This window comes from Cokeromyces recurvatus, assembly GCF_025118155.1.
Source record: "Cokeromyces recurvatus strain NRRL 2243 chromosome Unknown BX663scaffold_25, whole genome shotgun sequence".
In the NCBI taxonomy this organism is placed as follows: domain Eukaryota; kingdom Fungi; phylum Mucoromycota; class Mucoromycetes; order Mucorales; family Mucoraceae; genus Cokeromyces; species Cokeromyces recurvatus.
This window is the reverse complement of record NW_026251411.1, coordinates 123,484-138,016: the sequence shown is the minus strand read 5'-3', so window position 1 is coordinate 138,016 and position 14,533 is coordinate 123,484. Positions and strand designations below refer to the sequence as shown.

The 14,533-nt window shown below is 33.0% G+C and overlaps 4 protein-coding genes across 4 annotated transcripts; all 4 read left to right on the top strand.

Annotated features, from left to right (window-relative positions):
* Positions 1-234: 234 nt before the first annotated feature.
* BX663DRAFT_545114 (pyruvate carboxylase) lies at positions 235-5,257 on the top strand (the record flags this gene model as incomplete). Its single annotated transcript, XM_051530917.1, has 7 exons — positions 235-269; positions 1,040-1,044; positions 1,117-1,238; positions 1,515-1,758; positions 1,888-3,450; positions 3,507-4,722; positions 4,886-5,257. 7 exons carry the CDS (start codon positions 235-237, stop codon positions 5,055-5,057), a joined length of 3,357 nt encoding a protein of 1,118 aa, XP_051380103.1. The 3' UTR covers positions 5,058-5,257.
* Positions 5,258-5,699: 442 nt separating this feature from the next.
* On the top strand, positions 5,700-9,009 carry BX663DRAFT_518634 (uncharacterized protein). Its single transcript, XM_051528891.1, has 5 exons — positions 5,700-6,259; positions 6,362-6,469; positions 6,556-7,012; positions 7,161-7,702; positions 7,801-9,009. Exons 1-5 carry the CDS (start codon positions 5,737-5,739, stop codon positions 8,913-8,915), a joined length of 2,745 nt encoding a protein of 914 aa, XP_051380102.1. The 5' UTR covers positions 5,700-5,736; the 3' UTR covers positions 8,916-9,009.
* A 1,518-nt stretch (positions 9,010-10,527) lies between these two features.
* On the top strand, positions 10,528-10,979 carry BX663DRAFT_554298 (uncharacterized protein; the record flags this gene model as incomplete). Its single annotated transcript, XM_051531511.1, has 3 exons — positions 10,528-10,549; positions 10,615-10,737; positions 10,831-10,979. 3 exons carry the CDS (start codon positions 10,528-10,530, stop codon positions 10,977-10,979), a joined length of 294 nt encoding a protein of 97 aa, XP_051380101.1.
* A 217-nt stretch (positions 10,980-11,196) lies between these two features.
* Positions 11,197-14,204, top strand: BX663DRAFT_518630 (uncharacterized protein). Its single transcript, XM_051528890.1, has 6 exons — positions 11,197-11,858; positions 11,906-12,604; positions 12,698-12,770; positions 12,800-12,994; positions 13,033-13,517; positions 13,586-14,204. The coding sequence occupies exons 1-6, from the start codon at positions 11,319-11,321 to the stop codon at positions 14,000-14,002; spliced, it is 2,409 nt and encodes an 802-aa protein (XP_051380100.1). The 5' UTR covers positions 11,197-11,318; the 3' UTR covers positions 14,003-14,204.
* The last annotated feature ends 329 nt before the right edge of the window (positions 14,205-14,533 follow it).

The following is a 14,533-nucleotide window of genomic DNA, read 5'->3' as shown; positions in this document are numbered from 1 at the left end:
GTCTATATTACACATCTTCTTTAAGCTTTATGTCCCTTTTACTTTGTTTATATTACATATCTTCTTTAAGCTTTATTACCTTTTGGTTATGAAGAATGATGAGTTTAAAATAAAATAAAATAAATAAATATTTACTGCCACCTTTTCCTCTTTCTTCTCTTTCTCATTCTTTATCATGTTTGCAGATTGTTTATATATTTTAACTATTTTATTTCACCAATTGGTGTCTTTTTAATGTATGGATGTGGCGCAGACTTGTGTATTAACATGTAAGTTTACATTATAACAAAAATAGACATGTGTTGTATATGCATCTCATTATGTAATAGTTGTTAACCTGTCTTGGTTATATTCCTGGTATGTAATTGGCTTTTACTATCATCTTTATTTATAGTATTATTCATCATTATTCTACTTAGGTCATATTCATGCTTTCTATCTCATGTTAACACGTCCTTCAACTAGAAGAAATCAACCCATTTATATCCAATCTCAAAACTATTCTACTTTACCACCTCAGCAAGGACCCTACATGCCACCACCTCCTCAATAAACTTTTTATTAACGAGCTAATATAAGTGTATATGCATGTGTACGTGTACGTGTAAGTGTACGTGTACGTGTGTATTATATAAAAAGTGTTTATGGTACAATAAACTATCAAATAAAATAAGAATATAGTTTACAATAATAGCCTCCCCCTTTTTTTTTTTTTTTTTTGTCTACATTAAATGACATTGGATGGTTAATTATACTCATGTCGTAACAATGAGTTGAATTCAATTAAGCAAATGTGTTACAATTAATGTGATTATACAATCAATCGTATGTGTAACGTTAAAACCCTTTTTTTTTTTTTTTTTTTTTTTTTTTTGTCTGTATTTTAACTTTTATTTTTGACAAATTAAAATCAAAACCTTAAAAGTTACGTACTATTAACTCAACTTTTTTTTTTTCTTTTATTTCTAATTTTATTTTCATTTATTTATTTATTTATCTATTTTATTTTATTTTTTTTTATAAATATATAAAAAAAAAGAAAAGGTAAAATATTTAAACATTAAAAGTATAAATTTCATTCATTTAACATTGGGAAAAAAAATGTTCATTTTATAGTCATTCAAATGTCACAATCATTGAGCTTGCAGGTGCCTGCACGTGAACATTCTGTTGAAACAATTCGCAGAAATAGTGAAGTTATGGGAAACCTTCGTAAACTAATGGTTGCCAATCGCGGTGTAAATATTCACAAAAAAAAAAAAAGAAGGAATTATAAAAGTAAATACAATAACAAAACTAAAGTAAAGTTATAAGTTTGGTATTAGGAAATCGCTATTCGTTGTTTTAGAACAGCCCATGAATTATCTATGAGAACAGTAGCCATCTTTTTATGAAGATAGATTATCTATGCATCGCTATAAAGTATGTATATATAAAAATGACTCAGAAATAATCATACACCCTAGAGAGGAGAAAGAAATTAATTTTTTTTTTTTTTTTTTTTTTTTTGTTAGGCCGATGAATCATATCAAATTGGTCAAGTAGGTCAATATTCTCCTGTAGGAGCTTATTTGGCTCAAGATGAAATTGTTCGTATTGCAAAAGAACGTGGTGTATCCATGATTCATCCAGGTTATGGCTTTTTGTCTGAAAATGCTGAATTTGCTCGTAAAGTCGAGGCTGCTGGTATTACTTTTATTGGTCCTTCTCCTGATGTCATTGATAGCTTGGGTGATAAGACAAAAGCTAGAACTATAGGTAATATATATATATAAATATATATGTATATACATACATATTTAAATACATGCATATACACACAAACATGTATATGTGAATAGCAACTTATAAATTGTCTATTTTATTTCATTTCATTTTATTTTTAAGCTATCGAATGTGGTGTTCCCGTCGTACCTGGTACACCCGGTCCTGTCAGTACCTATGAAGAAGCGAAACAATTTATTGATGATTATGGTTTTCCTATTATTATTAAAGCCGCTATGGGTGGTGGTGGTCGTGGTATGCGTGTTGTTCGTGACCCTTCTACCTTTGAGGAAGCCTTCAATCGTGCTAAATCAGAAGCACTCTCTGCTTTTGGCGATGGTACTGTCTTTATCGAACGCTTCTTGGATAAACCACGTCATATCGAAGTTCAATTATTAGCTGATCGTGCTGGTAATGTCGTTCATCTCTTTGAACGTGATTGCTCTGTTCAACGTCGTCATCAAAAGGTAGTAGAGATCGCTCCTGCTAAAAATTTGGATCCCAAGGTTCGTGAAGCGATCTTGAATGATGCCATCAAGATCGCTAAGGCCGTCAAGTATAAGAATGCGGGTACTGCTGAATTCTTGGTTGATAACCAGAATCGACACTATTTTATTGAAATTAATCCTCGTATTCAAGTTGAGCATACGATCACTGAAGAGATTACGGGTATCGATATTGTCGCTGCTCAGATTCAAATTGCTGCAGGTGCTCTTCTCCCTCAATTAGGTCTCACTCAACAACGTATCCGTCAACGTGGATACGCGATTCAATGTCGTGTGACTACTGAAGATCCTGAAAAGGGCTTCCAACCGGATACCGGTAAAATTGAAGTCTATCGTTCATCGGGTGGTAATGGTGTTCGTCTCGATGGCGGTGCTGGCTTTGCAGGTGCTGTCATCACTCCTCATTATGATTCACTTTTAGTGAAGGTAACCTGTACTGGTTCTACATTTGAAGTAGCTCGTCGAAAGATCGTTAGAGCACTTGTTGAATTCCGTATTCGTGGTGTCAAGACCAATATTCCTTTCCTACAACGTTTAGTCACTTATCCAACCTTTATCACAGGTACCTGTTGGACTACCTTCATTGATGATACACCTGATCTCTTTGAATTGGTTCAATATCAAAATCGTGCTCAACGTATGTTGGGTTATTTGGGTGACGTGGTCGTGAATGGTTCACAGATTAAGGGTCAAGTAGGTGAACCCACCTATAAGCAAGAAATTGAAGTACCCGGCCTGTTGGATGACATGGGCAATAAAATAGACGTATCCCGTACCCTCCCCTCTAACGGTTGGCGTCAAGTTTTATTAGAAAAGGGTCCTGAAGGCTTTGCAAAGGCAATTCGAGAACATCCTGGTACTTTAATCATGGATACCACCTGGCGTGATGCTCATCAAAGTCTCTTGGCCACTCGTGTTCGTACTCTGGATTTATTACGTGTCGCTCCTACTACAGCACATGCCCTTGCTAATGCATTCGCTCTTGAATGTTGGGGTGGTGCTACCTTTGATGTCTCGATGCGATTCTTACATGAGGACCCCTGGGATCGTTTAATGAAATTACGTAAAGCTGTACCTAATATCCCTTTCCAAATGCTCTTGAGAGGTGCGAATGCGGTCGGCTATACCTCTTATCCAGACAATGTCATTTATGAATTCTGTGATAAGGCGGTGAAAGCCGGTATGGATATCTTTAGAGTCTTTGATTCACTCAACTATGTCGAAATATGAAATTAGGTATTGATGCAGTTAAGAAAGCAGGTGGTGTCGTAGAGGCTACCCTTTGTTATACCGGTGATGTCTCTAACCCTAACAAGAGAAAGTACACACTTGACTATTATTTGGACTTGGCTCAACAATTAGTGAATGAAGGAATTCATATCTTGGGTATTAAGGATATGGCTGGTCTTTTGAAACCCAAGGCAGCCAAGATGTTGATAGAGGCTCTACGTGAGAGATTCCCTGATTTGCCCATTCATGTTCATACACATGATACCGCTGGTACGGGTGTTGCCTCTATGATAGCTGCAAGCCTTGCTGGTGCAGATATCGTAGACGCTGCAATTGATTCCATGTCCGGTATGACCTCACAACCTGCTATGGGTGCGATTGTAGCTGCCCTTGAACAATCTGATTTACATACGGGTATTGACCTTACTCATATACATGCCCTTAATACCTATTGGGAGCAAGCGCGTCTTCTTTACTCTTGCTTTGAGGCGAATGTCAAATCAGCTGACTCTGGTGTCTATGATCACGAAATGCCAGGTGGTCAATATACGAATCTCATGTTCCAATCACAACAACTAGGCTTAGGTTCTCAATGGGTTCAAATCAAGAAGGCATACGCTGAAGCCAATAAATTATGTGGTGATCTCGTCAAGGTCACACCTTCCTCCAAGGTCGTAGGTGATTTAGCTCAATTTATGGTATCTAATGGATTAAGCGGTCAAGACGTTGAAGAACGTGCTGCCACCTTATCCTTCCCTACCTCTGTTGTTGAATTCTTCCAAGGTTATTTAGGTCAACCCTATGGTGGTTTCCCCGAGCCCTTACGTTCCAATATCATCAAGGGTTTACCTCGTCTAGATGGACGTCCTGGTGCCTCCCTTGAACCTCTTGATTTAGGAAAACTAAAAGAAGAACTGACAAAGAAATATGGATCCTCCATTCGAGATTATGATGTCATCTCTGCTGCTCTCTATCCTCAAGTCTTTGCTGATTACCGTGATACAGTGAGCCAATATGGTGATCTCTCAGTTGTCCCCACACGTTACTTTTTATCAAAACCTGAAATTGGTGAAGAATTCCATGTAGAGATTGAAGAAGGCAAGACCTTGATTATCAAGTTATTAGCCGTAGGTCCTCTTAACAATAATGGTAAACGTGATGTTTACTTTGAACTGAATGGTGAAGCTCGTGTAGTTGGTATTGCTGATAGAAATGCAGGCAAGTATTAAACAAATACACATTTATATGTATTAGTATATTCGTATATGCATATTTATTTTATTATTTGAATTTTTAGCTGTGGAGGTTGTCACACGAGAAAAAGCAAATCCTAGTAACCTGGTGATGTGGCTGCCCCATGTCAGGTGTTGTGATTGAAGTAAAAGTCAAGGCAGGACAAATGTCAAGGCAGGAGATCAAATTGCTGTGTTGAGTGCCATGAAGATGGAAACCGTTGTCACTGCACCTATTCCTGGTAGAGTTGATCGTGTTGTAGCTCAATCAGGAGATTCATTGAGTTCAGGAGATTTAGTCATTCAAATTGTAAATGAGAATTAAAGCTGATGATGATGATAATAATAATACATATTTAGAATATAAATGAATAAAGGATGATTTATTATGAAACACATTATTACTTGTATGCTAAACCTGCTACTCATTTTTATTATGATAGACTATACATTTAAACTTGATTTTATTCATATCCAGTAGATGTGTGTGTCATAGGAAAGAATGTCAAAATAAGCACATATTAAAACAAGATTAAGCGCATGAAATAAAGAGAAAAACTATAGATGTCCATGATTCGTCGATAATAACAAGTATTTAAATTTCATTAGTTAATAGGAAACTTTAAAGTAAAACTTTAGTCAAAAAAAGCCATTTTTTTTATCATAGATTGATACACGCATGCATACATGCATGCATGCATGTTTCTCTTCTTTTTCTTCTTCTCTTTTTTATTGTAGTTAAATCCACATAATCATAATAATGTCTCTCTCTCTCTCTCTCTGTGTCTCTCTCTCTTTTTTTTTTTTTTTTTTTTTTTTTTTTTTTCATCATAAAGATTTTTTTCATTTCATTACAATAGAAAAAATCTGAATTTTACTGAGTTTAAATTAAAAACAACAGTAATAATGATAATAAAATTGCATTTTCTTCTTTATTTATTTATTTTTTTTTTTCTTTTTCTTTTCATTTTCATTAGTGTCCTCACAACCATTAATTATTATTAATGAACGAACCTATGACGGAAAGTATAGTTTCGTCCTCTGTCGATCTAGAAAAATCATCTAGTAGAAAAAGTAATGACCATCAACATTCACCCTTTCGATGCTCTCTTGAAGTCGATCTTGAAGATGGACCCCTCTTTAGAGCTACGTTAAAAGAGTATGAAGGGAAAACAAGTACACTAAGACATCAACTTAAACAAATTTTAAAAGCTGCAACAGCCTCCTTTGATGCCAAGTGTCTTGTACTGGAAGAGGATAAAAGATTTATGGAAACCTTAAGGGAGGCCTCCTTTTCAGAACCACTCTTTACACATTACTTGGACCATATCTGGGATAAACTGAATGAACAACAAGAGAGACTTACGTTTTGTATGCAAAATTTGTTAATATCTCCTCTACAAAAATTATATGATTTTGATATCAAGACAGCTGAAGCTAAACGACGTCAATTTGAGGATGTTAGTAAAGAATATTATTCAAATTTATCAAAGTATTTAAGTATAAAGACAACTTCTTCTAATTCAGGTACAAATTAGTTAGTTTTGTATACAAATATAAAAAAAAAAAAAAAAAAAAAAAAAGAAAAAATTAATATATGCATTCATGACATGCTTATAAGCATATAAGTTATAGAGAAAAGAAAGTTAAAAGCCGAATCTGAATTTATGCTTAAAAAGAGACATTTCGATATCGTTCGTTTTGAATATTATTCATTTCTACAGGACCTTCATGGTGGTAAAAAGGAACAAGAGATCCTTTATCATTTACTTAACCATTATGAAAAACAATATGCTTATTTCATTCTGTCACAAAGATTTTAGAACCTTACAAATTCGGTCTTGAAGAAATTGCTAATAAAGTAGTTGAAGCATCTAAAGAACAAAAAGTCGTATCTCAGGAACGTGATGAAAAGAGAAAGATATTGATTTCAAAATACATATCCTCACCTACAATTACTGAAAATACGTCAGTAACCTTGAATAAGACTTTAGAAAGGAAAAACTCTTTTCATGGTCGTCATAGTATATCAACTGATATAGCCTTATCACCACCACCACCACCTCCTTTACTAAATGAGAATGATATATCACCTCTCGAAGGTCTTGATGCTAACAAGAGTCGAACTTCTAAATTTAAAGGGATCCGTGATATGGAACAACAAAATCATCGTTTAGCTGCTACAATGGGACATAAAAAGGAAGGTTTCTTATTCGCACCATCAAAGCCATCTAGAAACATGAATTCATTTGATGTATCTTCGAATATTCATTGGCACAAGTAAGTTTTATACATCTAATCTAATTTACTTTTTACTTTTACTCTTACTCTTTTATACTTGTGATTCTTTCTTTCTGAAAGGTATTGGTGTGTAGTAAGCGGTGGTCAACTTCATGAATATGTCAATTGGAAAAAACAACTTGAACAGCATATTGGAACCCATCAATTTACGCTTTGCTACAATTAGGGAAGCCAGAGATGCTGAACGTCGTTTCTGTTTTGAGGTCATTACTCCCAAATTTCGACGTATGTATCAAGCAACATCAAATGAAGAGTTATCTGAATGGCTTGCGACTATCAATAATGCTATCATAGACTTATTAAATGGTTCAGCTAGTGCTCTAGATTTGTGTAATGAAAAAATGACAAAAAAGTCAATTTCAAGTTCATGGCTACAGTCAAGATCTTTATCAGGAGCTTTGAGTGGATTAGCGGCTGCAAAAGAAAAGTATTTGAAGAAGAAGAAGAAACGAAATATGAAAAATAATAGCAATTATAATTATAATTATAATAAATCAACGCCAAGTTCATCACAAAATCCAACTAATCTTACTTTGGAAAAGGAGAAGGAAGAAGGGCTTAAATTATTGAAAGAATTAAGAAAAGATGAATCAAATATGATTTGCGCTGATTGTTCAGCCAAGAGTCCTGAATGGTGTTCATTGAACCTTGGTATTCTTTTGTGTATAGGTAAAGAAAAAAAAAGGGGGGCCATCATTTTATAGTAAATTGAAACTGTCATTATTTATTTGTATATTCATATATATATTTGTATATATACATGTTAGAATGCTCTGGTATTCATCGTAGTTTAGGTACACATATTTCTAAAGTTAGGTCCTTAATTTTAGACAGTTCCTCTTTTACCCCTGAAATTGTTCAAGTATTAATGTCAATGGGTAATCGAAAAGCAAATGAAATATGGGAATCTGAATTACTGTCTAATGAACATATAACGTCGATGAACATAAAGAAACCTATACCCAGTGACTCAAGAGAAACTAAGCTTAAATTTATTCAAGCTAAATACATTGAACGAGCATTTGTGAAATGTAAGAACGATAGATCGATTGATTCCATGAATCTATTATACACTGCTATCGAAAACAATGACATTCCACAAGCTATGCATGCTATTGCTCTAGGTGCTGATGTAAACAAACCATTCTTTCAAAATGATCATAATAATCGGTCAATCATACCATTAGTTGATTTAAACAAAGAAGAAGAACGAGAAATACTTGAAATACCCTACCTGGATCGTCATGGAAATCAGATTTCAAAAAATAACATAATAGTAACCTGTCCACTCCAATACCCACCTCTTGAACAAGCATATAAAAACAAATTTATTGTACGATATGCTTTGCATTTAGCCTTGATTTCACGACATCATTCAATAATGGAATATTGTTCAGAATTATCAGATGAGGAAATCATCAGCAGTGATGAAAATAAATACACAATACATCAAATGAAGGATACGACTATAGACAATCGTCTTAAGAATGAACCTCAAGAAGTTATTTCAAGTCCACCTAATAAGCATCATTCTAGATACCAAAGCTGTAGTAGCTATCATAGTAGTAGTAGTAGTAGTAGTAGTAGTAGTAGCGAAGGTAGTTCTCAGAGTGTTAACAGTCGCAACAGTAGTATCTATAGTCTTTCAGAAGAAGTAGCTCAACCTCGACAATTTATAATGGCTGAGTTTTTACTACAAAATGGTGCTGATGTTTCCATTGTGGATTGCTATACAGGTCATCACTTGGCTGTATTGATTGGATTAGGAGATTTAGTTGATGATGAGGCCCTTGATTATTTGAATGCAAAAAATAGCCTACGTGGTCAAGCAGCTATTCAGCGTACTCAAGTTATACCCCAGCCTATTACCACAGGAAAATGATAGTAATTATGATAGACAAGAAGTATAATCTTGTTTTAATGCGTATAAAATAATATATCGAATAATACAATACCAATGTTTAATACATATAATAGTTACATTTTAGTCATTTTATTTTTGTTAGTGAGTTTTTAGTTATTTTTTTTTTTGTTTCACAGTCATATTGATACAAGTAATAATAAGTCTTTATTAGAGTTATAAAAGATATAGATCGCAGCATTTATTTTGTCATTTACGAAAAAAAAAAAAAAAAGGAAATTTCATCATTACCACCTCACTATTCTGCTAAAGAATATCATAGCTTTAATAAAAATTATACAACACATCTTCAAAATACAAATATGTATAATTCTCTACTACTAGTAAACATAGCACAAAAGAATATATGCATCTGGTTTATCACACTCTTACAATTCAAGCTTATCTAGAATTTATTCTGTTAGTATTTTAATAAAAAGTGTCGTCACTAGTACCGGTGGATTACTACTATTAATAACAACAACAATCAATACTTATTGTCATTAAAAAATGTTGTCAATTTTTATTTTTATTTTAATATAAATATCTTAAAATAATGAGTGTGCTTTTTTATTATAAAATGTTTGATAAACAAGTCTCAAAAAACCAATTTATACAGTCAAACTATGACAACTACTTTATCAAGATTTCCGCAAACAAGAGAATAGACGATGGAAACAGTTTTCTGATGTTGACATTCGACAGGTGGATCTTTCTTCTCTATGAGGAGGGAGAATAGCGGTGCTCTTCATCATGCTTTAAGGTCTGTCTGTGTAAACTTTTTGTCCATCAAAGCTTGATCTTTTTCTTTCTAACGAAATAAAGATATTAATTATATGTATAAATATGTTTTGTATATCCTGTAAGAAGAGAATAGAAGGTGTTACTTTGAATTCACTTGTGTAGGATAATACTTGTATGTTGTAAAATAAAACCTCTATTTATTTAGCTATATAAAGGATAATCATTTCGACTTTGTATTATCAAGGAAACATAATTACATTATCATAGAAACTGAATTCTTAGTCATCAACTACTAGTATTTGCTGTTATTTCAAAAGTTAACAAGATTCCATTATCTCTTTATTCTGTTAACATAAAGCAAATTGTTTAGTGATTCTCTGAAGCGTACTCGTCTTTGTACGCTTATTCTATTCTTACACTAATATTCAAACTAGCCTAACAAAGCAGTGTAGATGTTGACTAATTATTTCTGTTCTTTCCCTTAACAATCATGACTCCAATATATACCTATTTATGTTATTAGGGTCTATACATGCTCTTTTGCATGTATATACGATGTTGTTAAACATGTAGAAACTATTAACAAATACTTTATAATAGACATAACTAGCAACATTATAATTATCATGTGACAAATGATAAAATATATTAAGACGTGTTTTTATAAATAATTTAACTACTAGTCTTGTTCTCCTTTTTATTTTTATTTTTATTTTATTTTTATTTTATCTTATTTATTTTTTATCTTATTTATTTTTTTTTTATTCATTCTTGCAGGTTCATATAAAAATCACTGCTTAAAGGAATCAACCTATTTACATATCTACATTGTTGAAATATATATTCAAACATGAATAACAATGAGTTAATTGGTAAAGAAAATAAAAAAAAAAAAAAAATAAAACATAACTGTATAATATAATTAATCTTATTTTAGATCTTACAAATACTGAAGAGAATGTGAAACAATTTTCTACAAACTATCTTTTACGTGATCAAATCCATAATCCTTTTTTTAATATGAATGATACCAATCACTTTTTAAAGAACAATTTAACAGGTAAAAATGGACTAATAAATAGACAAGATATATAATAAAAATATACACACATCATAACAAACTTCAGAATTAACATACATAACTTTGAAATAGATGGCAATACAAACGTAATCATCAGCCATGATACCTTTGATCAACCAACAACTACATCTAATATTGTAGAAGCTACATCTAAAGAACACATTCATAATACTGTAGAAAATCCTAAACCAGCTACTATGGAATCTTTAAATTCCCTCTAAACGTGAACAATCTTCAGATGATGATCTTGGACCTAATAACGAGAACGGCGTGGTGAAGATTTAACCTCTAGTGGCATGGATATCCAAATTACTAACAATGAAATACCTCCTAGTTATGGTCGTGGTCGTGGCCGTGGTCGTGGTCGTGGCTGTGGTCGTGGTCGTGGTCGTGGTCGTGGTCGTGTCCAAGAACGTGTTCGTGGTCAAGGACGTGTTCGTGGTCAAGGACGTGTTCGTGGTCGTGGTCAAGGTCGTACTAGCCTTAGCAAATCATTAGAAGAACCTCAACGTAGTACTCGTGTTTCTGCTAAACCAGCTTCGTCGAACTCTGAAACTCTAATGCAAGTTGATTATGACGCATGTATTGGTTTTAGTTCAGATATAACACAAGCTGTTGAACACACTTTATCTAATATTGAAACTTCAAAATCTATGACTTCAAAACCAACTACTATAGCTTCATTAATGAATGATAATACTGTCACAGATGAAATGTCAGAAGTTCATATGACTGAAGCATTTCAGTCTGATTTTATAGAACCTAACTATGAAAGATTTCATAATAGGGTGCCAAATAAAAAACTAACAAATTCTCAAAACATAAATGATACTAACACATCAATATTGACTCAACAAAACCAATTATACCAGCAAAATATACATGAGGCAGAAGCAGAATCTTTTGTAACTATAGGAGATGCTGTTTCAGCTATTGCCACATCAAGGCAGAATCATCAATACCAATCAAGTAAATTATCTGAAAATATCACCCCTAATATCCCTGGATTGATCAAAAGTAAGAATGAGGTTAATACCCCAATTAATCAAAGAAAACCTGATAACTTCTACAGCTATATGACTACAAACGAACCATTACCTGTTACTTCTAAATATCCTACTCATAATACTTTTCCACTCTTACTGAGATACCAAGTGAAGATATAAATGCCACTAAATATTCTTTACATACTACATCAATAGATAAAGATTCAAGTATTGCAGGTGATATTGAAACCCCATCAAAGAAAATAAATCAGTACATATCAAATAATCAAAAACAGGCAGAAAATTCAACTCATGTTTCCACCGAATCATCTAAGCAATTACTCAAAGTAGAAAATTTACTTGAAAACAAAAAAGAATCTACTATTGAGTCAAGTGCTACAGCCAATACCATTTCAAATATTGAACCTCAAGCTAACTATGATGGAACAGTTGAAAAACGAAAACCTAAAAGAGCATATGTCAGACGGCAAAATAAAACAGTCAAGACAGTTAATATGAAAGATGCAAAACCCAAAAGGCCATATCAACGAAAGAATAAGGCTAATGCTATACAAGTTGCAAAAGATAAAATAAATTCTGAAAACATTCAGAATTGTAAAATGGATAAATCAAAAAAGAAAAATACCAGCAGTGAACCTGTTATTTATACCGAAACTGTAAAAGATACCAAGAATATTCAAAATACTACTAATTTATCTAATCAGATACCTAAAGAGTATTGTCAATATGAAACAAACCCCTATGAAATGAACACTGTAGCAAAATCTGTAAATACTGAATCCATGAATGCTATTCCTCTGTCAATTGAAAAACAAAATGGTAAAAACGACGACCCTGCTGTTGCAATCTCTAATAATGCTACTCAATTTAAACAAAGCAAGAGAATGACAGAAGCTCTTGAAAATGACACTAATGAACAAATTTGAAAATAGAAAATCTTATATGAACGCATGACTGAAGTTGAACAGCCTTCTCAAGTATTAAAACCAAAACGCGCTACTCGAGGTAGACCCAGAAAGAACATAGCAGAAAAGAGGGTCCTAGTACTGCCAATACTATTACTACTACTGCTGCTGCTGCTAAAAAAGCACCAAAACGTGTTTCACGCAAACCAAAAAAACAGAACACTGTAATAAATACAGAATCTATATCTAAGGCTATTATTACAAATACTGAAGATAATCCTATAGAAGAAGAAAAGACGGAAAATGAGGCAATGGGCCAAAATAGTACACCTGCTGCCCAAACCATACATTTATACACAAAGAGCCAACGAGTGAAGAAATCCAGTCTATTCCAGATATTGCTTATGCCGAAAGTTCAAATAGGCCATTCAAACGCGTATCAAAACGTAAAATAATCGATCTTGAACCGTCTATGGCAGATAACGTTGCTGAAGAAAGTTCCAGTACAAAGCGTATACGTCAAAATAAACAAAAGCAGTCTATTAATGAATTTAAACCAACAAAATATATTCAATTTGAAAAAGAAGAAGATAAGATTTCATCTGAAGATCTTATAGAAAAGGATAATGCAATGACGATAAACCAAACACACTCTAGACCCAGAAGAAGTGTCAGAGATGCAAAAAAGGAAAAACAAAATTATGTTATTGATGACTATGAAGAAGGCATGTTGTTTGAGGAAGAGGAAGAGGAAGAGGAAAATGAAAATGAAAATGAAAATGAAAATGAAAAACTTAAAGCATTACTTGAAAATAGTGAGAGTTATCTTACAGAAGCAGATTTAAGGGTAAGAAACTCTATTCTAGAATCTTAATTGTATATTTTATACATTATTTAACATTTATATGTAAATAGTCTTTAATACCAGAATTACTTCAAAAGCTTCCAAAAGAAGAGTTACATGAACTCACAGCGTTGTTGCCAGAGCCAGATGTTATTGGAAAGGGGAAAGATCGTGAAATTGCTCCTAACTTTGCATCTATTTCTAACAACCACTTTTGGGAAGCTGTGGATCGATGGCAGGAGGTGCTACTTATGGGTGGTTTTGATCAAAAGAAAAAGCTTGAAAAACAACCTGAAGTTGAAGAAGATACTTCCTTTAAGGATGATAATTACGAAGCATATTGGGGGGAACGTCTTGAACGAGACCGTAAACAAAAAGAGAGGAAGACATATATGGCAAATAATGCATCTGACCGTGGACGTGGACGAGGACGAGGACGTGGACGAGGACGTGGACGGGGTCGTGGAGGAGCGGCTAACAAAGACTAAGGAAAGGAGTTATTCTGTTTATTTTTATTTATTTTTCATTTCACGAGTAGTCTATGTATATTTATTTATTTCTTCTTCTTTTGTTTACAAGAAAGGAAGAAGAAAAAGCATATAGCATTGTTTTTTTTTGTACTTGTACATAAGCATTCATATATGTTTGTTTTTAAAATAATAATAATAAATGAAATATTATTTACATTAACCCGTGTATTTTATTATTATAAATATCCCTGACTTTAATACAGCCAGTACGATGGATATTGTCGCCAATTAACAAATATTTGTCAGCAGTTGAGAAACAATTGTAGTGTTTTCCTCTTCCTGAGCTCTTCTTTTTGTTTAATACTGTGATATTTCTTCTAAAATATCAAATAAAAAATATTAGAAAATAAAAAAATAATATTAAGACAAAAGAAATCAATAAGTTCGAATAATAGTTCTAAAGTCAATGATTTTATTTAATGAATTTAAATTGATAGGGTATTTATAAGAATTGTTAAAGAGGTCTGAGGATAAGATGTGAATCAGAAA

Bases quoted from the DNA above. Each gene is read 5' to 3' on its own strand.
- BX663DRAFT_518630 (XM_051528890.1), top strand. From the start codon at position 11,319: ATGCAAGTTGATTATGACGCATGTATTGGTTTTAGTTCAGATATAACA. The intron at 12,771-12,799 runs GTAGACCCAGAA...ATAGCAGAAAAG, and splicing joins ACCAAAACGCGCTACTCGAG to AGGGTCCTAGTACTGCCAAT. The intron at 13,518-13,585 runs GTAAGAAACTCT...ATATGTAAATAG, and splicing joins TTACAGAAGCAGATTTAAGG to TCTTTAATACCAGAATTACT.
- BX663DRAFT_518634 (XM_051528891.1), top strand. From the start codon at position 5,737: ATGAACGAACCTATGACGGAAAGTATAGTTTCGTCCTCTGTCGATCTA. The intron at 6,470-6,555 runs GTAAAAAGGAAC...CAAAGATTTTAG, and splicing joins TCTACAGGACCTTCATGGTG to AACCTTACAAATTCGGTCTT. The intron at 7,013-7,160 runs GTAAGTTTTATA...CAACTTGAACAG, and splicing joins TCGAATATTCATTGGCACAA to CATATTGGAACCCATCAATT.